This window comes from Pelmatolapia mariae, linkage group LG7 (genome assembly GCF_036321145.2).
Source record: "Pelmatolapia mariae isolate MD_Pm_ZW linkage group LG7, Pm_UMD_F_2, whole genome shotgun sequence".
NCBI classification, from domain to species: Eukaryota; Metazoa; Chordata; class Actinopteri; order Cichliformes; family Cichlidae; genus Pelmatolapia; species Pelmatolapia mariae.
Genome location: NC_086233.1, coordinates 2036114 through 2064021, shown reverse-complemented (window position 1 = coordinate 2064021; position 27908 = coordinate 2036114). Strand labels below are relative to the sequence as shown.

The following is a 27908-nucleotide window of genomic DNA, read 5'->3' as shown; positions in this document are numbered from 1 at the left end:
TAAAAAGTAAACAAAGTTTAGTTCAAACTCTTTATTTCCACTTTTGGCAGTATATAAACCCTGCCCATTTTCACTTTTGGCTGAATGGGACTGTTTTCAAAAAGCCCCGGTCACGCGTAAACACGATGTAATGGGTATTCCGAGGCGGCCGTGAAGGCAGCAAACGGATCAAGCTGGAGGAGCGTAAAAAGTGAACGCGAGCAGGAGCCGCGAGGACAACAAGTTAGCGCGGATAATGGGACCATTGTGCTCCAGCAAGGCAGACCGCAGGCGTGTTTACTGAGCCGTCACATGCCGCCGGCCAACTTTTAGCTCGGATTCAGTCGTCGTTTCGTTCGGCGGGTCAGTTAAAAACAGAGTTCTGCTTTCAGTCGGATGTCAGTGAGTGAGACAGGTCACTTTTAAAGACAGGCAGGCAGACAGGTCGGCTGCACGGCTTCCGCTGGGGGACATTTTCGGCTCTGTTCACTTCAATGTCCACAGTAAACTGCGCGGAGGAGCTGGACTTCAGACTCATCTTCGAGGAAGACGGCAGGCAAACGACAGGTACGTGTCATTTTCTCGACGTTAGTTAGCAATTTGTCGGCGGCGTCAAGCTAGAGCTAACGGGGGCGCCACCGGAGGTGAACGGCTTTGGCCTTCAAAATAAAACGCGGCACGAAACTGGACTGAGACTTTTGAAGCTGCCGCAAAACTTGTGTCACATGTTCATTTTTATTTTGTGGTGACTATTTCTAGATTTTACCCGCTGGGTTCCCCATCATATACTCTAGGTTTAAGTCAGCATAATCAAACCATTGCATTATATTATTTAATAAATGTTCCACCAGTAGCAAGTAGACATTGGACTATCTGAGATGTTCTTTTACATTTCCTTAAAAATGTACAATTCCTTTTCCTATAAAGTACTCTACTCATTTGAAATCGCCTCAAAACATATTCATTGTTTAAAATGTTAAAATGCTAATATAGAAATATGAGCATGACTGGCACAGTTTTATCTTCATGCATTGCATTTTATGGTGTAACAATAAACAGCTTTGTAATAATCTACTAAATTTACTGTGTAAACTGTAGCCGTTTGTCTAAATGACAGGTTTAATGACCTGTAGCTGTTTGTCTAATGACAAGGATTACAGTTCCCGTATTTCAAGCAGCTATGACAGTGATTAATGATTATTTTAGTCAGTAATCAGTTTATAATCCCAAAACAGTACAGAAACACGTCACTATACTCTAATACTTTGCGCGATTTTACTTTGAAAGTCCCGACCGGATGTTGTGATTTTGTGTTTTGGTCGACGTGACACATCAGCTGTCTGCTGATAAATGTGGATCAGGAGGTGAATAGAGGGCCAAACCAGCTTCTTCTTCACTTCCTGTCTGACGTATTGATAAACTTACCGATCAATCAGCAGATTCATTAATGATGTCTGAACTGAAAACCATTAACAGATATTTTAACGTTTACGTCATCTGACCTTTACTGCAAAAGCTCTTAATGTTGGCTTTTTTTTTTTAAACGTCTCATCTTCATTTTATTTTTCAATAAATCAATTTATGGAAAATAAGACTCAGAAAATAGGGGAAAAAATCACAGAAACCTCACTTTACTTCAGACTTCAGCATAAAAGTAAAAAATATTAACTTTGTTCAAACTTGATTTAAAAAAAAAAAAGTAATCAGTTGATTCATCAAATAGCCAGTGGACGGACATTTATAACACATCGAAGTAAGAGGAAGTTGCAGTTTTGAATTAATGTCCACGAATAGCAACGTATGTGGCGTGTTGGTGGCTTTAAGTCTTGTGTGTGTAACCCGAAATCTATCGGGTGGTTTCCTGCTCGTTAAAAATTTACTCCCCACCAATCATGTTGGAAGGAAAATCACCAGATCGTCGTTTTAAAAAACAAAATACAAAGGGAGGGTTTAATTTACTCATGCATAAAATACATTTGTTTATCAAACGGTCAGAAATAACAGGAAGATGCTTTTCGCTACGATAACAAAGACGTCGCCCAAAAACTCTGATTTAAATGGAAAAAACCCCTGACTAAGAAGTCTTTTTGCAACGTTCCGGAAATTGAGAATTAGTCGTATTTTCAGTTTCTCGTGGCTGATATACTCATAACAGCATGCTGTTTAAATGCTTGGTTACTGAGGGGCAACCAATCAGAAAGGGGACTGGAATACACTCTACTTCTGTATGGCATCTGTCATAGAAATAGATGATGCCAGATACTGCAGCGCCTTTAGGCGACTGTTGTGATTTGGCGCTGTATCAATAAAATTGAATTTAATTGGATAAAATGAAAGAATACAACAGACGGAGCGTAGACTATAGCTGTCTAATATGTCTAACACTTAAAGAAAGTACGCTTTGTTTGGTTTTTTCCAACTTCATTTATTAAGAGTCTGTAGCTATAGCTCCACAAACGCATTGCCTGTGACAGCCCTGATATAAAATAACAAATTATAACCGACTTCCTGTGAGAGTTTTCATAGAATAACATAAAAAGATTGTATTGAAGTTCTACTGATGCACAGCTACTGTAGTAGAGTCCAAGAATAAAAGCATGAAGCTGGAACAGAGCAGAAGAGGTCAACTTTAAATTGTCATATTTTTCAAACATTTCTGCATTTGTTTGCATTTGATGCACCGTAGACGAGATATTTTCAGGAACGCCTCATACTCATACCTGTGCAGAAAAGCCTGCGTGACGTGCTGTCGGTACTTCTGATTTTTATCATCAGCTAAAAGCACCTAGCTGGCATTTTTTGCATTACAACAAGCTCCAAACCTGCCTTTGTCTCCTTGTCAGTTTCACACTGTCAGCAGGTCAAGTTTCTTTTAGGAGTGATGTTTGTTTTCAGAGAGCTGGCTCTTCAGCTGGCTCAGCTTCTGCCTTCATGCTATAACTTTGATTATCTGCTTGCTGATGCGCTGACCCTGTTTCCTGATCTGAGTGTTTTCTGTGTTTGATGTTTAACCTGCTGGAGGTCCCACCCTCTCGTTTTTCTTTATCAATAGTTCGAGCTTTCTGAAAGTCTAAATTGGCTCTTCAGACGCTTTACTAGGAGCCTGTTTCAAAAATACCTGTTTCTTTAGTTAAATCTATGAAAAGTGTCAAAAGAAGAATCCATTCTTAATTAAGGGAAGCAGGAGGAAAGGCTGAGGTATGAAACGTATACAAGAATTGGACTGAAATGGGTCTGATGGAGCGATGGATCCAGATCCAGTATAGATGGAGGAGGTCAGGAGAGAGGTCCAACAGTGAGGCTCCAGCCATCTGTGAGACACGGTGGAGGCTCGGTCATGGTTTCAGCCAGTGCTGTCGGAGATCTTTGTTAAAACTGATGAATTATGAATGCAGCAAAGTCAGGTTTGATCCACTGTACAGTAACATCTGTAACATCTGCGTCTCATTTGGATATTAGGTTTGTTCTTAGTTGACATCACCTGTGCTAAATCCAAAGTATTTCCACATAATGGCCGATTCTGCTTTTAGAAACAAGCTGTTTTCCTTCTGCTGTGCCAGACGTTTGCTCTTTGTTTCAGCCGTCTGTTTTTGGTTGTGTGTCTGTCGTTCAATGTAGTGTCGTTTCTGTTGGCGGAGTTTTTTCTGTATCATAACTGAGGTTAATGATAATATATTAATAACATATTAATGATTAACCTCGTCTTGTGGTCGGATGTTCTCAGATGTTTGGTCTGTTTTTGGCGTCTTCTTCCTGCCGTTTGATGGCGTTTGCCGTGGGCCCTCAGCAGGAACTTTGGGAGAACACGGGGATCGTTTTTAGCTGAAAGAATTTGGACCGTTTTTCACTCTGTGGTTCCTCAGAGTTTGTTTGAAGGAGTATTTTGAGCCAATAATGACTAATGAAGACAAAGCTGTGGTTTGCTCCTGACAAATTTTGTCCTACTATTATAAATGTAATAACACTTTATTATTTCCCACCAGTCGGTTCTTACTTTGACAGTTTTATATCAGACAGCTGACACAGTAAACTAAAGTAAATCCTTGGACTTGGAGGAATAATCAGTTGTGATTTTGAGCAGATGTGATGTTGTTGGCAGCTCATAGGTCATGAAATTAAAGTTGAGACACTTATTTGTAGATGGACAGAAAAACAGCGAGCAGCTATTTTTATACTCTTTCTTTGGTTCTTTAGTCAAACAGACACTGAAGGAATCGTCTGCACCTCTGAAAAGTTTTCACTGGTTTCTCTTTAATTTTTGACGCTTCTTTCAGCAAATCTAAATAACAAATCTGTTCTGAATGTCCTGCAGGCTGACTTTCAAAGACTGGCAGATAAGCAGCTTCAGCAGCTCTGCTGGATGAATGGATGCATAGACTGTGAGGTGGTCGGAGGGAGGGGAGGGGTGAGGTGATTAGATGTGCAGATAGATTACGGACAGGTCAGCAGATGGCTACTGCAGATGTGTTCGTTGTCTGCATACGCTTCAGGCAGCGTGCTGCCGTGCATCTCTGCTGGCAGGTTTTACTTCCTGGTTTACTTGTTTTTTCTGTTTTAACCACTCTGTGACACCCAGCTGCTGGCAGGTATCACCTCCTCCCCCTCTGTCTGCACTCAAACGGGGTAACTGTTGCATCAGATCTCATTTATTTCTACTTGGCGAGTGGAGCTACTGAAGCAGATCACAGTTGGAGCTTTCATGCCTTTTTTGCATACACACTGCAAGGTGTGTGTGTGGGTGGGTGGGTGAAGGGGGGGTATTAATAGTAGTGTTGTAGTAGGGCGTGTGTGCAGCTGTGTGAATGCATTTACTCAACTGTTGGAGATCATCTGTCACCATAATTACCTCGGTGCAAGTCGAGTCGGACCGAGACGGCGTTACTGAAAATAGCTGAATAATGCATCACGAATACGCGTCGTCACAGACGCTACAAAGCAAATAGTAAACAATCAGCAGGCAGACAGGAAGTGGTTCTCCTCTGGAGGTTGTTTGGTTGGTTTGGGATTTCATGAAACTTTTTTTAAACCACATTCAGTATCAGTTCCCTTATCAGATCTCATTTTTGGGCATCTAAAAAGGTATAAATAACCACAAATCAGAGCGTCAGTGTGTCAGGACCTCTGTGGTCACACAAGATGCTCATTTCCATCTCTCACAGACCTTTGTGGTTTATTGCCAACTTTAATTTGATCAAAAAATTAAAAATATCCTGGATGATACTGCTACATGTGTCTTTGGTTCACATGAGGCGTTCTCCTGCCTTTGCAGGTTCCTACTGCATGAGCACCCTCGGTCCACGTTCAGTAAAGACTCAGAGTCTGAGTTGGCATATTTGATTGACTGAGAGAATCAGATTAAGAAGTCTATTGTTTCCCTAGAATATTTTCAGGGGAATCTGAGATGGTCAGGTGTAAAGTTTTTGTTTTTAAATTTGATTAAAAATGAGATGAAATAAGCCAGATGGTGAAAACCCTCAAAAACAAGCTTCAAAGAATCAACAGAACATCACCAGGCTGATTTTACATTGCACTTTATCAAGTCAAGTAATGCATTCTTTGCGCTTTGTTAAAGAAATGTATTTTACACTTACCGTTCAGCCCGGCCTCCCACCCTGATCAGGGAACATGAAACCTCCAGATTATTTTTCCCAACCACCCCTCTGAAGTTCCTGCCTGACTCAGCCATTTCCTCTGGTTGCATCTACAGCTCACCTTGAGATTTGGCCCAAAGAAGCATCTTTGTTTATTGTCTCTTCTGACCTCTTCAAACTTGGAAAACTTGTTCTCAGTCCTTCACCTGTCTCGATTTTCGGGAAAAACGGTGATTAGACGCTCATTGATGACACTGAATGACCAAAGTTGTGATTTTCTTACCTTTGAAATGGTTGGTTTGAAGATGAGGAGCGAGTCTGCAGTCAGCAAGCAACTTTGGTGCGCCAAGACGGCAGTAAGATGGAGTCAGTTTGCTACTGAATGGGCTCAAATTGGCAATTACACCCAATCTGTTTGTGATAATCCACTGTGATCTGCACAAAGCTGTTGTCGTCTGCTTACACAGAAATGCTCTTTAACTTCTTACATTCAAAGTCCAGACAGAACCTCACATAGCTGCAACAGACATTCCTCCACAAATGGTGACGTAGTTGATGCAGGATCGTGATTTAACCGCAAAATGACCCTGGCAACCTTGCTTTTATATATAAGAGGCCAGTTGGCAACGAGATTAGTCCACGACCTAGTTGCAAAGAGACAAGTTGTAGATGAGTTGTGCTTATTGGTGCATACTGACTCAGATTTATTGCCATGTGTCGGCAATCTGCCGGCGTTTATAAATAAGATCCAAATGATTTGCAGACCTTTTCCAATCTGTCTGAGATGTATTGCAGTCAATCTGAGTTAAACCACAGATGTCCAGAAACAGGTTGCCTCTCATCAGGCAATCTGTGCGATCACTGCAGAGGGTGAGAGTATTGCATGCTCAGCTTCTGAGTGAAAGGTTGGTCCTTGCAGCTGTTTCTAATCAGTCTCCACTTGAGAAATACCTCCACAGTTTTTTCACATCTGAAATGCTTTTCTATGCGACACAGGATCGACTTCCAGGAGTGTATTTGAAGCTGAAGCAGTTGTATGGACACTGAAGGTCTGTGAGGTATATCTAAATAATACACCTCGCAGATTCATTGTGATACTAATGTCATTATTAGCATTAGTATCAATAAAACCTTATCGATTTTTATCCCTTCCACCGCCAGCAAAGACCTTCAGTCAACCACCAACATTTTTCCGTAGCTGCAAGGAGGTTGCTCTTCTATCTTTACTCCGGTGTGGCTCAGCCAATAAGCACCAAGTTTGCTTTTTGCTTTGTTCCCTGTTGGCTAGATTGTTAGCTTCAAAGTGTTCCCATTTGTTTCGTTTATTGACAGCTTGGAGGCCAAAATTGATCAAGAACCTTAAATTATGAAAATTTGCAAAGAACAGTGGTTCCCAAACTGTCAGGGAACTGCAGCGGGGCTAAAAGTACTACATTAAAAAGAAAAACTTGAAAATTTCTGCTTTGAATTAAATATAAAATTGCTGTTAAATACTTTTTTTAAATGCAATTAACAGAACCAATGAAACAAAGCAATGAGAGTTTAAACAAATGACATCATTCATCATTTTGGACCTTTTTTGATCCTGAAATCATGACACATCTCACCGTTGGTGAGAGAACTGAAATGAAGTCGAAGCTTCAATCAAGCAAATCAACAGAAGATCAAAATGAATCGACAGAGGAAGAGGAAATGCGTCACGGCGGGCTTATGTGGTGATCACACTTGTGATAATTGGGATAAAACAATGTTTTATCACATTCTGTTTTGTTGTAGTGATCTTTACACACGTTGGTTTCTTTTTGAAGTTTTTATGTCGAATGATATAATGACAGGAAGTCAGCCTGCATCAAACATGTAAAATACTTGATCAAAGATGTTGAAATTGTGAAACTGACTCTGTGGAAATGTGTGCAAGAACAAAACTGAAGATTAATGATGTTGCTTTTACATCTGTAGCCAGATGAGAAATCATTAGTTTGATAAACTAAGAAATGACGGTCATTTTTACATTAAATGCAAACATATCGACGAGTGTTTTTCAGACTCAAAGCAGCTCTTCGGCCACGTGACTGCACACATAAGCGTGATTGGTCTGAATATAATAAAGGTCAAGAGTCTGATGCCTTTTAAATGTGAGTAAATTAAACCCCACCGACTATTGACCATCCACCAGAGGAACAAATGAACATATAAAGGAAAAACTCTGAGTAATCTATACGTGCCAAACACTCATTTCCCAGTACGGCCCTCAGAGAAGATCTTTAAGTCTTCGCTCTATGACAGTCACATTCTTGGGATGTGAGGATGGTCTTGTTTTTGAAATCCTGTTAAACTTTGCAGGAAACCCTGTGGACTTTATTTCCTCACCGCTTTGAGACTTCCTGCAGGTTCTCTCCTGGCGATTGATGAATATTACCTGTCAGGTGCAGTCGTCTGCTGCAGGACAGCTACACCATAATAAGAAAAACCACACATTTGCAATGCAAATGATCTCTCTCCTGATTTACATGTTGTTTTGTTTCCTCCGCTTCGCAGGTCCAGATCTCGATGTGAGGACGTTTCCCTCCTCCGCGCAGGCTCTGGTCGAGCAGCCCTTCATCCAGGAGCTGCAGAGTTCCCCCTCATGTTTCACCTCAGACCCACATGTTGGATACCAACTTCAGGGGCCCCAGTACGGTGCCCAGGTGAACCCCAGAGCCTTTGACTGCCCCAGCATTCAGATTACCTCCATTGCTCCAAACAACCATTTGGAGCCCGACAGTAGCCAAGATGTTTTGGCAGTGGGCGGGGCAGAGGGGGGTTACACCGATGCATCCTGGTCCAGAGACCAGCTGTACCTCTCTCTGGAGCCCCGCTACCGGGATCCGGCTCTGTGCCCGAGCCCCTGCAGCAGCCTCTCCTCTAGGAGCTGGATCTCCGACCTCTCCTCCTGCGAGTCTTTCTCGCATACCTACGATGATGTGGAGGGGGAGCTGCCTGATGCCGCCCGCCTCGCTATGGGTTCCCCCCTCGGCTCGCCTTTTGGTTCTCCGGGCTGCGGGGGCGGAGCCTTTGGGGTAGAGCTGTGGCAGCAGAAGTACCAGCATCCTTTGGCCTTCAACCCGGTGCTCTCGCCCCATCAGTCACCTCGCCAGTCGCCCCGCCAGTCACCGTGCCACTCTCCTCGCACCAGTGTGACAGACGAGAGTTGGCTCAACCGTCGGCCCACTTCCAGGTAGATATCACTAGGGCTGGGCCATATTATACCGTTCACGGTAATACCGGTATAATGTTAGGCAACGATAGGAAAATGAAATATCGCGATAGAATATGGGTCAAACGCGCATGCGCAGTGCCTTTGTTTTCATACGCACATGGCCGATTGTTGAGTGAAACGGATGAACCAGAATTGGTTTGTAAAAATGGTGCCACTTCAGTGATGTGGAACTGGTTTGGTGTTTGTCCGTCAGATACACAACAAAGCACATTTTTTTTGTAGAACATGCAAGCGGCCGTCGTTATTGCCGTATTTGTCGGACTAAGGTGCTCGTAAATCTGGGAGTAATCTGGGTCCTAAACTCCCTCCGCTTCAGGTCCCAAAGTCAAACAAACACTGCAGCATCACTGAGAGTTAAAAACTGTCTAAATTCTTTCATCTTTAATAAAATGATCAGCGTTGCTGCTTTACCAGGTGTAACTATGAAGTTTAAGATCCAGGCATACATGAAAACAGAATTTATTACATTTAACGGAGTTAGAAGTTAGCAGGAAGCTAGCGGAAGTTAGCTCGCTAGTTTCGCTAGTTACCTAAGCATGATATAGCATGTTCTGACTGAGAGATTTCTGAAAAAATTCAAACGTACAGCTCTGCTATCACTTCCAACATAAATGAAGACAGGAAACTAAACAGCAGTGATGTTTGTAGGGTTACTGAAGTTGGGCTAGCTGGTATGTAATGATGTGCTACGTGATCGCTAGCGACACAGCTATGTTAGCATAACATAAACAGTGAAGCTGCAGGATGAACGCTAACACTTTTCCACTCAATAAAAGTTAACGTGAAGTTTCCTGATGGTTAGAGACAAATGCAATCGCATAGCAGGATGCTGTAAACGGACCAAACTTTAGTCAGGAGAACAACTGAGATAATCCATCCACAATAGAAGGTTAGTCATTAATATACAGCAACAACATGGGAATAGAGCAGCTGTGATAGAATACAGCATTAATGAATCAATGGTACAGAAGTGGAGGAAGCAAGAAGAATGAGTTGAATAAAGTTTGATTTATCTGACTGCTTTGTTTCGCTTAATGTGCCTTATAATCCCGTGCACCTTATGGTCCAAAAAATATGTATTTGACTTTTTTATTTGGCACACTGCAGTTTAATGTTGCAAAGCAACTCTTTTTAACTTCAGTGGATATTATACATGGTTATGCTCAGGATATGTCAGCCCATTTCTACTGGAAATGCCTTTTGGTTAAACTTTCAGCAAGGAATTTGCATTTGCACTGTTAAATTTTTATATAGCTTTAATGCACATAAAAAACAGCTTCTTGTTTAAGTGAAAATAAATGGATGGTGTTTTTTGCGCTAGTAAAGTTGTGGAGTTGTATTTTGTCTCGCATCAATTATATCGTCAGTTATATCGTTATCGCAAATTTTCAAATATATATCGTGATAAATATTTTTGGCCATATCGCCCTGCTCTAGATATCACCATGGAGACCAGATGGCTTAATTTGGTTCATTTCAACCATTTCAAGATAAAATCACAACAGTACCCTTAAGTAATCGATACTCTTTTTTTTTTTTTTGTAAGATTTAAAAAATGTAAAAATAAATATATTATTATATATTAATAAATATTGAACTCCTTATAATTAACTGAATAGTCAGAGTTGTGATTAAAGGTGTGAAGTTTGGGAAGGGCTTGTTTAGCGAGTCAGGGGACGTTGCATTACATTACAGGTGGGTTTAGGTTTATTAAACATAAAAAGTGTTTAATACATGGAAGGAAACACTGCCTAAACACATTCAGATGTGCATGTCTGAGTCGTTGATCCCCCGCTCTGCTTTCTCAGGCCGTCATCCAGGCCAACCTCCCCCTGTGGTAAGAGACGTCACTCCAGCGCCGACCCTCATGCCCGCTCTCCGTCCCCTCACCACTCACCCAGCCCCACACCAGGTGCCTCCCCACGGGGCAGCGTGACAGATGAAACCTGGGTGGGAAGCCCTGCCGGCGCCCTCGGACCCCTCCTCATGTGCGGATTTCCTGAGCTGGACATTCCCACCAAGACTAGGAGGACGTCGGGGAGCCAGTTGGTCCTTCTGGCAGGTCAAGTGGACGCCAGTCTGGAGTCCTTCCAGGATTCTCCTGCAGAAGAGGGGCGGGAACAAGAGGGCCTGGCCGAGCTCTTCCTTCAGGTGCCCTCCCACTTTACCTGGAACAAACCCAAACCCGGAAACCCCCCTCTGTTCAGGTGGGCATTACAGCATTCAGCAAATAGATTTGGGTGTAGTTTGGTTACTATCTGATGATCACATCTGTTTTCTCTGCCTTCAGGACCTCATCGCCCCCTCCTCTGGACTGGCCTCTGCCTAGCCAGTATGACCAGTGCGAGCTGAAGGTGGAGGTCCAGCCCAAGTCCTACCACAGGGCGCATTACGAGACGGAGGGCAGCCGCGGATCCATCAAGGCAGCTGCTGGACATCCTATAGTGAAGGTGCGTCCTCACTATCAGTTTGATATTAACCTGTTTTCTCACTGAGTTTATGTTTAATCTAAGCTTGTTCTCGAGCTCGGTTTACTTTAAGGTGAGTTACCTTGGCACTGACTTACTAAGGCTATTATCAGCTGAAATGAAAGTAAGAGCTTTCAGTGTTGGTGTGATAGAAGAGGGTGCATGTGATGGGTCAACATTAAAATAAAAATTGGATGCATTTTCACTCGCCTACGAAAGAAAAGACTGTTCTCACCACAGCCATGTTGTTAGTCAGATAATGCTATTAAAATCCTCCAAAAGGCTTCAACAGCACAAACATATCCTGCCTAACAGACAGCTAGCAGCCACAGCGGTCTGGGGTCATGTCCACACTAATCCGTTTTCTCTCCGTTTTGGCCTCCCGTCCACACTGAGACGCCATTTTCAGTCAAGGAAAACAGTGTTTTGAAAATTCTCTCCAAAGCAGATACATTTGAAAACGCAGTTTTCGCGTCGCAGTGCGGACAGCGAACCCAGAGCCTTTTTGAAAACGATGACACATTGTAGTCATGTGATGCAGTCATGTGACCAATTAAACTAAGATAGTGGAGGGCATTATACAGCAGTTGTTTTGTTTGACAGCCCTATTAAAGATTAATATCAGTCTGTACATGCTCCAGAGAGCTTTTCTTCAAATTCTTTAATTCTCACTCGTTTTTGCAACTTTGTACTTTTGTGTTACTCGCAGCAACAACTCCACCTCATTGTGAGTCCATTTAAAAAAACTCGGTGCTTTTCCTCGACATTTTGCAGCGACGTTTTCAAAGAGCCGGAAATTAAATAAGGAGCAGACAGAAATGAGGCAGGTCGAATCTTCTTGCGTTTCACGCATGCGCAGGACTGGAATGTAAGCGTTTTCGGCCGTTTCAATGTGGACGCACAACTGTGTGGAAACGACTGAAAACGCTAGTGTAGACGCGGAGCGTTTTCAGACGAAAACGCCGTTTTCAAATCTATCCGGGCCAGTGTGGATGTAGCCTGTGTCACCATCCACCTGTCAGAGTCCACGCCCCTAATAATGCAAATTTTAAGGCTTCATACAGTTTAAACAGGTGAGTCGTTATGAAGGCTGAAATTATCTTTATAGACCAAAACACCTTTTTTTTCCTGTCTCATGCTGTAAACGTGTTTATTACTGCTGTAACGATTTAACATGGGAGTCTATTGGGACTGCTGAGGCCTCTAGTGGACATTAGAGGAACTGCAACTTTGACTTCGTTTTTTTGTTTAGGCTGTGGTAAGTTTAGGTTTCTGAAAATAAAAACAGTTCAGGTAGATGAAAACATGCTTCTGTACCTACTCGTTCAGTTTTTGGTACTCTTTAAAAAGTTAAGTTTAAGTCTGTGGCATAAACAATGACTTAATAAAAAGCTGAAAGCATCGAGCCTGTGGTGATCCACGGGAGATGAAATCACAGGTCGACTGAGGTCGCGTGCTTTGCTGATGTGTCGAGTGAACGGCCCCGCAGAGCCTGTGGATCAGACAACAGAGGCGGGCTGAGACAAGTAAAGCCTCCATCAAGGCCTCGCATGTAACGGACACCAGCAGGGCTATTCTGGGTGTCACATTCTCAGGCCGCCGCCAAGGCTAGAAAAGCTTCCTGCTGCAAGACGTGCTAAAACTCGCAGCGTTTACTGTCGAGAAAAAGGACAGCAGGTCACACAGGAAGCAGATAATCACCCTCAGGGCTGCTGTTTAATTTGTGAAATCTACAAAGGATGACAGAGCTAGGGCTGTTCTTCAAATTCTCTTTATACCAAACTAAAGCTCGTTCTCTGGAAGAGCAATGTTTAACGTTAGTATATACATCCGCTCATAGCTCATATACATGTCTATATTTCCTCTTTCATCTTTCTTAAGATGAGTAAGGGTAGAAACTAAATGGTACAGTGACCCCTATCTTTATGATAAAGCAAATACTTAACAAGAAAATATTAAAAATATGAGTCTTTATAAAAGGATAAGGCAGCTCACTGTGCAGATGATTTAGATGATGTCTTAACTGCAGGTGAAGTCTGTAAATGTCACAATCGGTCGGGCTGTGTAATTACAGTAGGTCTAATAAACGAGTTGTATTCTCAGTTACATGTCAGAGTCAAAACAAGAAAAAGGACCACACTGCTGTGGGCTACACCCAGGTGCCCCACCACATCCACCTGTTTTTGTTTCATTTATTTATATGTTTAACTGTGAAGACAGTTGTTTTTATTTACAAGTTTATTTAAAGCAGTCGCTAATTTAGTGACTTTTGTTATAAGTCTGTAGCGCTCGTCCTGTTAAAACAGTTTCTAGTGTTTGCTTTCATTTATGGTTATGACACAGGCTTTTTGTTTGGACTCTGAACTTTTTATATAACAATTGGAGGTATAAATGTAAGCCAGGCTCACCCGTCCAAAGGTCAAAAATACACATAACACCTCTAATACTCGCTAAGAAGGAAATTTGCAAGAGATTAAAATAGTAACTGTTAGATTTCTCTTTCAGTTCTCCTTCTTTTCCTTCTGCTAATCTGGCCACAGTCGTTTTCTCTCGTCTCAAACATGCTTCGTGTGTTCACTCCAGCTTTATTTATGGCCGGGAGCTTTTCAGTTCAGATATCACACTTTTGCTTTGCGATAAGCTTTTTAATATCAACACCCTTCCTGAGGACGTGTGACACCAATAAACACCAATGATCAGCTGAACATGCACATAATGCTGCCTCCTCCGTGTTCGGAGGATATTGTCATCAGGTCTGTCCTCCTCTGTACGTTTCTCTTCCCGTCGTTCCTGGTTTCATCTGTCCAGATGTTTTTGTGTTGTTGTTTTTCTACCTTTCAAGACAAATATCACAAATTGCTTTGCAACAAAATGCTAAAAAAAACAAATGCTTTGTCTCCTTTAACTCTCAGCCTTGACGCACAGGCCCTGATCACATGACCTCAGGTCACGATGTACGCTGGTAGTTGTCTGTGCAGAGCTCTGAAAGTCAAAACTAGAATCTTAAACTCTCTGATGTAGAACAAATCAATCAATTCTTCCAGAAAATGTGGCAAGAGGACCAAGAGTTTCCATTCCCCTCGGACACAAACAGACTTCTTTGTTTTTTCAATCAAGAAAAGTCTCAGCTATCTACAGTGGCTTGCGAAAGTATTCGGCCCCCTTGAACTTTCCCACATTTTGTCACATTACAGCCACAAACATGAATCAATGTTATTGGAATTCCACGTGAAAGACCAATACAAAGTGGTGTACACGTGAGAAATGGAACGAAAATCAGACATGATTCCAAACATTTTTTACAAATAAATAACTGCAAAGTGGGGTGTGCGTAATTATTCAGCCCCTTTGGTCTGAGTGCAGTCAGTTGCCCATAGACATTGCCTGCTGAGTGCTAATGACTAAATAGAGTGTACCTGTGTGTAATCTAATGTCAGTACAAATACAGCTGCTCTGTGACGGCCTCAGAGGTTGTCTAAGAGAATATTGGGAGCAACAACACCATGAAGTCCAAAGAACACACCAGACAGGTCAGGGATAAAGTTATTGAGAAATTTAAAGCAGTCTTAGGCTACAAAAAGATTTCCCAAGCCTTGAACATCCCACGGAGCACTGTTCAAGCGATCATTCAGAAATGGAAGGAGTATGGCACTACTGTAAACCTACCAAGACAAGGCCGTCCACCTAAACTCACAGGCCGAACGAGGAGAGCGCTGATCAGAAATGCAGCCAAGAGGCCCATGGTGACTCTGGACGAGCTGCAGAGATCTACAGCTCAGGTGGGGGAATCTGTCCATAGGACAACTATTAGTCGTGCACTGCACAAAGTTGGCCTTTATGGAAGAGTGGCAAGAAGAAAGCCGTTGTTAACAGAAAACCATAAGAAGTCCCGTTTGCAGTTTGCCACAAGCCATGTGGGGGACACAGCAAACATGTGGAAGAAGGTGCTCTGGTCAGATGAGACATGATGCAAAACGCTATGTGTGGCGGAAAACTAACACTGCACATCACTCTGAACACACCATCCCCACTGTCAAATATGGTGGTGGCAGCATCATGCTCTGGGGGGGCTTCTCTTCAGCAGGGACAGGGAAGCTGGTCAGAGTTGATGGGAAGATGGATGGAGCCAAATACAGGGCAATCTTGGAAGAAAACCTCTTGGAGTCTGCAAAAGACTTGAGACTGGGGCGGAGGTTCACCTTCCAGCAGGACAACGACCCTAAACATAAAGCCAGGGCAACAATGGAACGGTTTAAAACAAAACATATCCATGTGTTAGAATGGCCCAGTCAAAGTCCAGATCTAAATCCAATCCAGAATCTGTGGCAAGATCTGAAAACTGCTGTTCACAAACGCTGTCCATCTAATCTGACTGAGCTGGAGCTGTTTTGCAAAGAAGAATGGGCAAGGATTTCAGTCTGTAGATGTGCAAAGCTGGTAGAGACATACCCTAAAAGACTGGCAGCTGTAACTGCAGCAAAAGGTGGTTCTACAAAGTATTGACTCAGGGGGCTGAATAATTACGCACACCCCACTTTGCAGTTTTAATAGAGTCTAAGCATCTCTGCAAGATCTGTAATATCCTGGGGCTTAACAGGATGTCATCGCCATAGAAGTGACGAGAAATGTTAAAGGCGCTCAGGCCCCAGAAAAAACATTTCTCGCATCACAGGAAATTTCCAAATAATGTCCTGGGATTAGCTCCTCTCTTTGAAACCAGTTAACCAGCCTAATGATGGCCTCCCTCACTTCATCTCTTTGGACCTCATGCTGAAAGTGAACGGCTAACACGTGGAATCACCTCCAAGTCTTTTATCTGCTCAAGTTCTCCTGGATATTATTTGGATAATATTTAGGAAGCAGGCTTCACCAGACCATGAAACTTACTTCTGAGCCTCTGAAAATGGGCCTCTGTATAAAAGCGACTGTACTTCCTAAACAGCTGATGCGGTACTTTTGTTTGGTGGTAAAAATGCATCATTGTCCAAAAACCATCAAACCATTTCTTTAAATAAAGGTCTGACCACTTGCGTCTATCCCTCCGGTGGCCTTCATGCTAAACTACACATCTGTTTTGGGTTTTTTTTTCCCATGGAAAAATTCCCTGTACCGATCCAGCCAGGACAAAATGAATCACTGTAAAACTGTACTGATTTCCTGTGAGATATCACATGTCAGCTTCACATCCAACAGTTTAAAGTAATTTGGAGTCCAGAGCGTGACGTTTCAGGTTTCAGTGGTGTCGAGGTGTTCGTCAGGATGAGCAGCTGCTTATCAGCTCGTCTTTCTTCCTTTCCTGTAGTTGCACGGATGCAGCGAGCAGCGGGTCGGTCTGGTGCTATTCATCGGCACCGCGGACGACCGATACCTTCGTCCTCACCCCTTCTACCAGGTCCACCGAGTGACGGGGAAGACGGTCACCACCATGTGCCAGGAGAAAATTATGGATTCCACCAAAGTGCTGGAGATCCCTCTGCTTCCAGAGAACGACATGTCTGCCAGGTAACGATCATGAACCCTATAAGCCATGCACCGTCACTCAGGTGCTCCTCATATTGTTTCAGCACACAGAAGAGCTTTGAATGTCCTTCAAGGAGCCTGAAGAAAGACGATCAAATCAAATATTGACTTTTAAACTTGCTGCTTCTCCATGTATATTTCTGTTTTCTGATTTTTCCTAACAACGTGTAAAGAACGGGCAGGTGTCTCGATACTTTTGCACAGCATATCAAACCATTTACATACAGCTGCTAATTATACTTAATGCTCAGCTACCCACACCCTGGCTCCAGCTCAGTCTTTATCACCTTCCCAATGATATCGATCTTCACACCAGCCTCGCTGCCAGAAAACCTTTCATGTTACTTTTTTTCTTCATCTGAGCAACAAAACACACGGTAACAATTTCCCCAAAAATGATCGAAATGATCCCAAACTGGAGAGAGCAATTTTACTTTGAACACAAAGACGGAAACACTCAGGACATTTGTTCTGAAGGTGTTTCGTGACTGAGGCATCTACGTGGTTTGATAAAATCCTGAGGAGTCATTTAGAGGAGGGGAAATTACAAAGAGCAGCTGTTTGTGACAGGAAATAACATCGATAAGAACTCAGCATGGTTTTAAAAAAATACAAATACACGGCCGCTGTCTCTTTAGGCTTAACGAAGGTCAGGAAGCCAGATTAGAAAGCGCAGTAAAAAAATAAAGAGCTGCGGTACAGAGTCTAGACGCACTGTAGAGGAGGCAGGAAGCATGTAAATAATGTCACCGTAATCTCAAACATTTAAAGAAGGAAGCATGTACATAAGGCGATAACGTTAGTCTGCTGCTCGTTTGCAGGCAGCGTGAGTGAGCTTTAAGTGGTCATGGCCACAGGATGGCTTTGCTGTGAGCTCAATTATTCAGTAACTAGTAGTAGTATTAGCCATATATGGTGGTGTTGGGTCAGAGCTGTAAATAAGGACCTTGTGTTCACAAAATGGTTTGTACAGATCCTTGAGGCCTTTTGTTCTCGTGTCAGCAACTTTCAGCCACGCTGTGGTTTTCAGGCACGTCAGGCTCATTTAACAAAACTCTAATAAGCCGAGGTGTTTGCAGTCAGATGGGTCGCTCCTCTGTGGATCTTGTTTCACCGGTTTCTCGCTTCCACACTTCAGCTTCATACCTTGCACATTCTTCTCTGCAGCTGGCAGGAATGTGGACCTGAACCACAGTGCACACGGTGCGAGCTCTGGTCCACGTGTGGACAGGTAGTTAGCAGTTGAGACGATGCGTTCTGATAAACGGTGCCTTTTTTCTCGTAGCATCGACTGCGCCGGCATCCTGAAGCTACGTAACGCCGACATCGAGCTGAAGAAAGGAGAGACGGACATCGGGCGGAAGAACACGAGGGTGCGGGTGGTGTTCAGGGTCGCCATCCCTCAGCCGGACGGCCAGATTCTGTGGCTGCAGACGGCGTCGTTTCCCGTGGAGTGCTGTGAGTCTCGCAAACAGGAAGCTTGTGTTCCTTTAAAGCACGATCGTAGAAGATGACGCAGAGGCAAAAATATACTGCATGTTTGTTAATGCTCGAGCACCTACAGGAGCGTCTCCATTCTGTTTCCTCTGCAGCACAGAGATCTGTAATAAAGTCCTAAAATAAACCTGTTGCTTTTCAGCCCAGCGCTCGGGTCAGGAGCTCCCTCAGGTGGACAGCTTCAGTCCAGCCAGCGGCTCCGTGGAGGGAGGAGAGGAGCTGCTCATCACCGGACCCAACATTTCCACTCAGTCCAGGGTTGTTTTCATGGAGAGAGGGCCCGGTAAGATCGCTTTATTCATTTACTGCAGCTTTAATAAGGTTACATAAACTTCTGTGAACCTGATGATTTGTCTGAGGATCTAACTCGTGTGTTTTGTCGCCTCAGATGGAAGATCACTGTGGGAAACCGATGCCAGAGTCGTGCCTGAAAAATGCAGCGGAGTAAGTACGAGGAGTGATGGTGATGCAGCACACAGACGGAGAAAGAGTGAACGATTTAAGAATCCAAAACTTTTTGTTCTGCCTCGAGTTTCAAAATGAGCTCCAACGTGAGCAGCTGTTGCAGTAAATCACTGCAAACGCTCATCGAGGCAGCGTCGGCATCTTTGAGACGCGGAAAAACCAAAAAGTTTTCATTTATTTCTTTTTTTCCTCAAACAACAACTGAACTCTTCATGTTTCAGTTCAGTTACCATCCTGACTTCCAGCAATGATAAAAACAAAATGACTGGGTTCTCACAACAAACTTCTTGTTCTGACTTGTGCTGTAAATCAAGCGCACCCTCCCATATACAGCTGTACGCTTTGACCCCGCTCTGAAGGCTCAAGTTCACTCTAAGTTTGTTCAGCTGGATCTGAGATCGGGGACGGATGAGCAACGTTTCCACAGGAAGGATCAGTAATGTTTGCAGATGTCTGAGCGTCTCTTGCTCAGTCAGCTTTAGGCAGAGCTGAAATGTTTGTTGGCTCCAATCAGTCAGTCCAATTTTATTTGTCAAAAGTCCTTGACATAGAGCAGGAGGTATTTACTAATTGGAAAGTTGGTGGTTTGATCCCGTCTGCACGGTGAGATGCTAACCCCAAGTTGCTCTCCGATTCGTCCACTGGAGTGTGACTGTTAGAAGCACAGAAGAAAGTGAGTGTATGAATCAGTGAACGAGGCATGTTGTGTAAAGCGCTCCGAGTGCTCAGGTAGAGTAGGAAAGTGCTGTATGAGAACCAGCCCATGTACATTCACAGACGAGTCCTAATAAAACAAATAAAATAAAGAAATGCAGTTTTATTACATTTCCAGCGACTCTCTTTGGCCCCGCCTACATCCACAGACATCCAGTGACCAAGAACACGACTGTAACGCGCTACGCTGCAACGGACCGAGATCTTCAAGAACACATGTTCAGGCGCGTCTCAAGTTTCCAGTGAACATGTGAATGAGTCAGAGGCGTCTCTTTGGCATCAACTCGACGGACGTGTGTGAACAGGCCACGCATCGTTAATTAACGATGACGAGAACCTCGAGAACCTCCGGCCCTCAGCCAGAACAATCAAGATGGGTCTTCCAGCATGACGGGGACCCAAAACTAAGGCAACAGAGAGCGGCTTAAGACGGGTCATGGAGTGGCCTGGCCAGCCTCCAGACCTCAGTCTGATAGAAGATCTGTGGAGGGAGCTGAAGTGGCAGCCAAGAGAGCTTCAGAGTTTCTGTAAAGAGCAGCAGACCAAAATCTGAGACGTGTACAAACCTGGTGACCAACTTCAAGAAACGTCTGCTTTGTGCCACTCATGACTGAATTAGATTTGACCTCTGCTGTTTAATAAGGAGAAAAGTCTTTCTAAGTTACATATGTGATAAATGGTGTTGTAAGCATAATTAAAATCAGTGAAAGCAGTCAGGCGTCTGCAGCAGGGCCTCCTGAGGTTTTACAGCGAGCTGTGTCACTGTGGAGATGCCGTCTTTCTTCTACACTCAGACTGATGCTTACTGAAAACACCTCGACCTCAGGATGAAGAAACTTTTGCCTGGAGTACTTTTGCTTGATAGCAGCACCCGTACCTCGATCTTAGTTTTATTGCAGGATCCTGCTCAGTTGTGTTGGTGCATTGATCTTCGTCAGTGCATGCAACGATGTGCTTTTGTTGCTTCTTGTGCAGTTTTTTGCTCTCCGGTGTCCGAGTGTGATTTCAGCTGTAATGTTTCTCTGTTTGCCTCCTGATGTCCGGCTGCACAGTGAGCAGAGGGAAAATATTTGGGTCTAATATTTGTAGCCTCCCCTCGGGCCCTGAAGTGTCGAGCTCACAGAATTTTGCTCAGGTTTTTTTTTCTGAGCGTTTGAACGTCTCTTAAGATGGCGACGAAGATTCCCTTTATAGGAAGTGGAAAGAGGAAGTTACAAGATCTTGCTGAAACCTCCGGCGTCACCACGATAAATTTCAGACATTCATATAAATACTGTTTCCCCTTTTTCGTAGTGCAATGAAGCCTTCTTGCCGAAGCTCTTCTTCCTTCCTTTTAAGTGTGTTTTGCTGACGCGCTCAGAGCCTCCGTGTGGCTGCAGATCAGAGTGCAGCGCATGTGTTAAACCACATCATTTAGGTCCAAACGCCCAAAATACAAAATGCATTAGTATGTAAAGCAGAAAAGCAACAAATGCTCATGTTTTATAAAAGTGTGTGTGTGTGTGTGTGTTCCAGTCCAGCATCGTGGTGGAGGTTCCTGTGTACAATAAGAAGGCGACGTCGCCGGTCCAGGTCCAGTTCTACGTCACTAACGGGAAGAGAAGGAAAAGTGTGACGCAGAGCTTCACCTACCTGCCTGGAGTCAGACACCACCTTCCTCCCGCTGTCGCCACAGTCAAGCAGGAACGCTGGGAGCCAGATCACATCTCCCAGAATCCACCTGGCTTCAGCTTGACAGCCTCGCGCAACGGCACGCTCAGTCCTGACGTGCCGTACTACGGTTCCTGTGACCTCCTGGTGCAGTGTGGTCCCCAAAGCAACCCCCATCTCCACCATCCTCACTCCTCTGCTCCCCTTCAGACCCCTTTAATGTATCCTCAGACGTCCTCGGTCCCGCTCCAAGTCTCCTTGCCTTCGCAAACCACCTTGATTCCCCTTCAGACCTCTGTCATGGCTCCTCAGATCACCACGATTCCTCCTCCAGCCTCTTCTGTCCCGCTTCAGACCTTCTCAGTCCCTCCACACTCCTCCCCTGGTGGATCTCAGAGGGAACTGTCTCTGAGTCCCAGGAGTACCTTTGTGACCCCCGCCGACCCCCAGAAGGACTCTGTGCTGGCCGGGCCCGGGGAGGCGCTCATCATCAAGCAGGAGCCGGAGGAGCAGCCGCCTCTGGGATCTTTAGGCCTCCAGGAGATCACGCTGGATGATGGTAGGAAGCTGGATGTTGACCCAGATTTACTCTTGATAAAAACAAAAAAAGCTTCTTCCTGTTTCTTTCACAATAATATACATTTATATTTATCAACATAATATACAGATGTGAGGTCAAAGTAATTTTAATCATTTTAAATTATGGAAGTGACAGCAAGTGTGTACATTTATGTGAGAACAGATTAGTCTGCAGTACAGATCTCTTTTTGGTCATTTCCAAATATAAACTGAGTATTCAGAGCAGTAAAGTTATAAAGAGGATAGAAGTTCCTCACCCTCTTTGTTCTATATTGTGGGGGGGGGGGGGGGTGTATTCGTGATACGGTCATCTCAGGCACAGAAGCTCCACCTACTTGCTATTTTTAAGGGGCAGCCAATTAGAAGACATTTTGCTTAAAGGAGGAAGAGCTAAAACTGCTTGTTTCTGATTGAACTGAGGGGCTGCACAAAGACTCATTATGAGATAAAGAAGGATTATTGTGAACTCTGAATGATGCAAAGCTGCCCTGGTGGAGTCCAAGTATCAAAGCATGAGCAGCGTTCGTCTATTTACCTCGTAAACCTGCTTGTTTCAGTTTGTTCTTCTCATGTCAGTGACACCATGAGTGCACTCTGCCGCTCTGTGATGTTGGCTGTGTGTGTGTGTGTGTGCGCGTAATGCGTTTGATCTGGGTTAATAATAGCTGTATTTGCTGCTCTGAATGGTGCAGGTGGAGGTTAAATTTGTTGGCACAGGCAGCAGCTGTCCTCGGGGCGTCTGATCTTCACGCTGTCTTCCTCCGTCGCCTTTCAGCTCGAATTTGAAACCCCGAAAATCAGAACTTGTCCCCCCTGGAGGAACGCCAGCCTGCTCACAAACTGAAGCACCTACAGGAGCTTCTCTGGCATCCCATTCTCTTTGTGGAGTGTACCACAGGGAGTTTGTGGCTTTTGAGTTATGTGACTCCTAAGAGATTGATCTGGTTTGGAGATGTGAATTATTTCAGATATTTAAATCAGTCTGTCAGTGCAGAGAGTAGAAGTGCGACATAATAAAGTTTAATGTTCAGGATGTTCAAAAACATTGTTATGCTCACCGCATCAGCGCACCGGTAAGAAAACTATGACTGGATATACAATATCACAGTGTGTACACTGTGTTTGTGTGTGCGCGTGTGTGTGTGCGCGGTGGCTGATAGAAATGTATTTACACGATTCTGAAACACATTAAAAACTAAAATCTGGATAAGGAATAGTCTCCGTGCCTGCATGATGGACACTTTTGGTTCGTTTTGATACTAAATTAGAATTTAACACCTGACCTGACCTTTCATTAAAAGATTGATAAAGTGATATTGCCATGGACACGGCCTGGGGCCCTGCTTTTACTGTCTGCATTCATGCTGGAAATCCAGCTTAAGGTTTCTGTTGTCCTTGATGTCATAGCAGTAGGAGCGGCACAATGGTGCAGTGGTTAGCACCATCGCAGGAGGTTCAAGGGTTAGAACCTGCGTCTGTGTGGAGCGAGCGTTTCCCCGTGGCTATATCGGCTTCCTCTCAGTTTTGGTTAATCGGTGACTCTAAAGTGTGTGTGTATGTGTGTGCGTGCGTGCGCCTCAGGTTTCACTGCAGAGCTATGAATAGACCGAGCTGTTTGCTGCTCTGCAGATGAACTCAGTTTTATCTTTTGCTGCTCATAACGAGCGCACTGCAGTGTGTGACCGCCACACCTGCTCAGCACATTTCAGTCCTGCTGCTTCATGATGTGTGAACAGTGTTTAGTATTTAATGGACGGGTTAGAAAAGCAGAGCAGAGTTAAATAAAGCCAGTTTGTTTAATTTGTTGCTGTTGGAGTGAATCAGGGAGCTGAATGTGATGGATTAAAGCGTTTGGAGAATTCGTTTAAAGCACTTTGTCCTGTTGTGCCCCCGTGTGGCCGTGCTCGGTACTGTAACAGAGTCCTTAAGCAGGTTCCTAACTGGGAAGGTGAAGTAGAAGAGTCTGCAGCCACAATCAGAACTAAACCTAAGGAAAGGTGCTTAAGTGCTTCCTTTATTAACTCCTTCTTAGCACTCGTGGAGACTGGAGCGTCCTTCATGAAAGGAAAGCACCATCGGGGCAGATCATGCTTGAAGCACTGATTGTGACTGCAGAGCCTTCAAATCAAACTGACCTCTGTCCAGTAAACTGTGTCATGTTATTTTAATTTTACCCTCAAAGAGCCCAAAAATCAAAATATGGCTGGTGAATTTCAGCTTCTCTGCCAACACAGCAGCAGAGAAGCTGAAATTCCATCCATTCAATTCAATTCAATTTTATTTATACAGCGCCAAATCACAACAAAAGTCGCCTCAAGGCGCTTTATATTGTACAGTAGATCGCACAATAATAAATACAGAGAAAAACCCAACAATCATATCATATGACCCCCTATGAGCAAGCACTTTGGCGACAGTGGGAAGGAAAAACTCCCTTTTAACAGGAAGAAACCTCCGGCAGAACCAGGCTCAGGGAGGGGCGGCCATCTGCTGCGACCGGTTGGGGTGAAAGAAGGAAAACAGGATGAAAGACATGCTGTGGACGAGAGACAGAGATTAATAACAGATATGATTCGATGCAGAGAGGTCTATTAACACATAGTGAGTGAGAAGGTGACTGGAAAGGAAAAACTCAATGCATCATGGGAATCCCCGGCAGCCTACGTCTATTGCAGCATAACTAAGGGAGGATTCAGGGTCACCTGGTCCAGCCCTAACTATATGCTTTAGCAAAAAGGAAAGTTTTAAGCCTAATCTTAAAAGTAGAGATAGTGTCTGTCTCCCGAATCCAAACTGGAAGCTGGTTCCACAGAAGAGGGGCCTGAAAACTGAAGGCTCTCCCTCCCATTCTACTTTTAAATACTCTAGGAACAGCAAGTAAGCCTGCAGAGCGAGAGCGAAGTGCTCTAATAGGGTGATATGGTACTACAAGGTCATTAAGATAAGATGGGGCCTGATTATTTAAGACCTTGTAAGTGAGGAGCAGGATTTTGAATTCAATTCTGGATTTAACAGGAAGCCAATGAAGGGAAGCCAAAACAGTAGAAATATGCTCTCTCTTTCTAGTCCCTGTCAGTACTCTTGCTGCAGCATTTTGGATTAACTGAAGACTTTTCAGCGAGTTTTTAGGACATCCTGATAATAACGAATTACAGTAGTCCAGCCTGGAAGTAATGAAGGCATGAACTAGTTTTTCAGCATCACTCTGAGACAGGATATTTCTAATTTTAGAGATGTTGCGCAAATGGAAGAAAGCGGTCTTACATATTTGTTTAATATGTGCCTTGAAGGACATGTCCTGGTCAAAAATGACTCCAAGGTTCCTCACAGCATTACTGGAGGCCAAGGTAATGCCATCCATAGTAAGGATCTGCTTAGATGCCATATTTCTAAGATTTTCAGGACCAAGTACAATAACCTCAGTTTTATCTGAATTAAGAAGCAGGAAGTTAGCGGCCATCCAGGTCTTTATGTCTTTAAGACATTCCTGCAGTTTAACTAATTGGTGTGTGTTACCTGGCTTCATGGATAGATAGAGCTGCGTATCATCTGCATAGCAGTGAAAATTTATGCTATGTCTTCTAATGATGCTGCCTAGGGGAAGCATGTATAATGTAAATAGAATTGGTCCTAGCACTGAACCCTGTGGAACACCATAATTGACCTTAGTGGGTGAAGAGGACTCTCCATTTACTTGAACAAATTGGAGTCTATTAGATAGATATGATACAAACCACTGCAGTGCAGTACCTGTAATACCTACAGCATGTTCTAATCGCTCTAATAAGATATTATGGTCAACAGTATCGAACGCAGCACTAAGGTCTAGCAGGACAAGCACAGAGATGAGTCCACTGTCAGAGGCCATAAGAAGATCATTTGTAACCTTCACTAAAGCTGTTTCTGTGCTGTGATGAGCTCTGAAACCTGACTGAAACTCTTCAAATAAGCCATTCCTCTGCAGATGATCTGTTAGCTGTTTGACAACTACTCTTTCAAGGATTTTTGATATGAAAGGAAGGTTGGATATTGGCCTATAATTAGCTAAGACAGCTGGGTCTAGAGATGGCTTTTTGAGTAAAGGTTTAACTACAGCCACCTTGAAGGCCTGTGGTACATAGCCGATTATTAGAGATAGATTGATCATATTTAAGATTGAAGAATTAATTAATGGCAGGACTTCTTTGAGCAGTTTTGTAGGAATGGGGTCTAAAAGACACGTTGATGGTTTAGAGGAAGTAATTATTGAAGTTAACTCAGAAAGATCAATTGGAGAAAAAGAGTCTAACTTAACATCAATGGTACTAAAAGTAGCTGTAGATAATATTACATCTGTGGGATGATTATTGGTAATTTTTTCTCTAATGATAAAAATTTTATTTCTGAAGAAGTTCATGAAGTCATTACTAGTTAACGTTAAAGGGATTGTTGGCTCAGTAGAGCTCTGACTTTTTGTCAGCCTGGCTACAGTGCTGAAGAGAAACCTGGGGTTGTTCTTATTTTCTTCAATCAGTGACGAATAGTAAGATGTTCTGGCTTTGCGGAGGGCTTTCTTATAAAGCAACAAACTATTTCTCCAGGCTAAATGATGATCCTCTAAATTTGTGACACGCCATTTCCTCTCCAGCTTACGAGTTATCTGCTTTAGGCTACGTGTTTGAGAATTATACCACGGAGTCAGGTACTTCTGATTTGAGACTTTAGTTTTCACTGGAGCTACAGTATCCAGAGTCGTACGTAGTGAGGAGGTAAAATTATTAACAAGATAATTGTTATCCATCCATTCGCTTCCACTTATCCTTTTCAGGGTCGCGGGGGCACTGGAGCCTATCCCAGCTGTCATAGGGCGAGAGGCGGGGTACATCCTGGACAGGTCGCCAGTCTGTCGCAGGGCTAACACACAGAGACAGACAACCATTCGTGTTCACATTCACACTTATGGGCAATTTGGATTAATCAATTAACCTATCCCCACAAACTGAGCTGAAATTCACCAGCCATATTTTGATTTTTGGGCTCTTTGAGGGTAGCTTTGCATGAGTCACACCTCAGAGTAATCCCTCCTTCTTATGCTGAGCCCCGCTGCAACCCCTGAGGTTAAGCATCGTTCAAAACTAGCCATCCTAGCTCCTCCCCCTTCCAAGAAAGTTTCCCTCTGATTGGCTGCCCCTCCCAAACATTGAATGCTACAGCAGCACGACCACGCTGCAGTCTCACTGCTTCAAAGACAGGGATCAGGTTCAGTTTGCAGTTGAATGGGATCGAGTTGGCGATTACATGCAGTCTGATAACAAAGCAGTTTAACTGCTTAATCTGCAAAAGGTCTGCATCCAACTCCTCCGCAAATGGTGACGTAGTTGCTGCATGAGACCAACAAACCGACACAGGTGCTCAGCAACGTTTGTTTTATTGGAATAAACAGACCACAACGTTTCTGTTTTGTTTGCAGTGAACGAGATCATCGACAGGGACATCTGTGGCCTGGGCGGCGGCGACCAACCCAACCAGTACGACTGGGAGTCCGGCGCCGGCACCTTACCGTTCTGCGGAGGCCCTCAGTAGCACCACCGCTCTCAGGAACGTCGTTTTTCTTCTGCTGTTTGCACAAAGTGCTCCAAACTGATCTTCAAGTGCCTGAAAACGTCAGATGACCGTTTCCTCGTCTGTCTCAGGAATTTTAGAGAGAAACCGACTCGTACCTCACAGACAAACCAAAGATTTAACTTTTCATGAGCGAATCGGAGGAAGATTAAAGGGCTGAAATTTAACTTTGTTATAATAATTCTAACAATCGGTAACGTCAGACGTAAAATAAGAAAATTCTGTTATTTATTGGCCAGTAAATTACAAATAATCTATTTTTGATACTCTGGATCTGATCCTCAAACCTGAAATCCTTCAGCTGATTTACATTTTTATAGCTTTGTTTTACACTTGTTTACATTTCCTTCGCCCGGTTTAACGTTGACGCTTCTCCACCGAACTGTTGTGGTGTGACACGGCGTTTTAGAAACATGTTTAAGGTTGAAGTAAAAAGAAAAACAAACTTGTTGTGTGTCCGAGTCTTTTCTTTCAGAGGATTTCAGAGCCCGACGACCAACACGTGCGCTGAAACAGCAACGTTTCATTACAGGGAGGTCAGAGGTCACGGTTGGTAATATTCCTCTCTACAGGAACAACCAGAAG

At 43.7% G+C, this 27908-nt stretch overlaps 1 protein-coding gene across 1 annotated transcript; it reads left to right on the top strand.

Annotated features, from left to right (window-relative positions):
• Positions 1 to 40: 40 nt before the first annotated feature.
• LOC134630341 (nuclear factor of activated T-cells, cytoplasmic 3-like) lies at positions 41 to 27831 on the top strand. Its single transcript, XM_063477541.1, has 10 exons — positions 41 to 546; positions 8109 to 8787; positions 10638 to 11036; positions 11120 to 11279; positions 16600 to 16799; positions 18103 to 18275; positions 18457 to 18597; positions 18703 to 18758; positions 21009 to 21702; positions 27172 to 27831. Exons 1-10 carry the CDS (start codon positions 474 to 476, stop codon positions 27282 to 27284), a joined length of 2688 nt encoding a protein of 895 aa, XP_063333611.1. The 5' UTR covers positions 41 to 473; the 3' UTR covers positions 27285 to 27831.
• Positions 27832 to 27908: the final 77 nt, after the last annotated feature.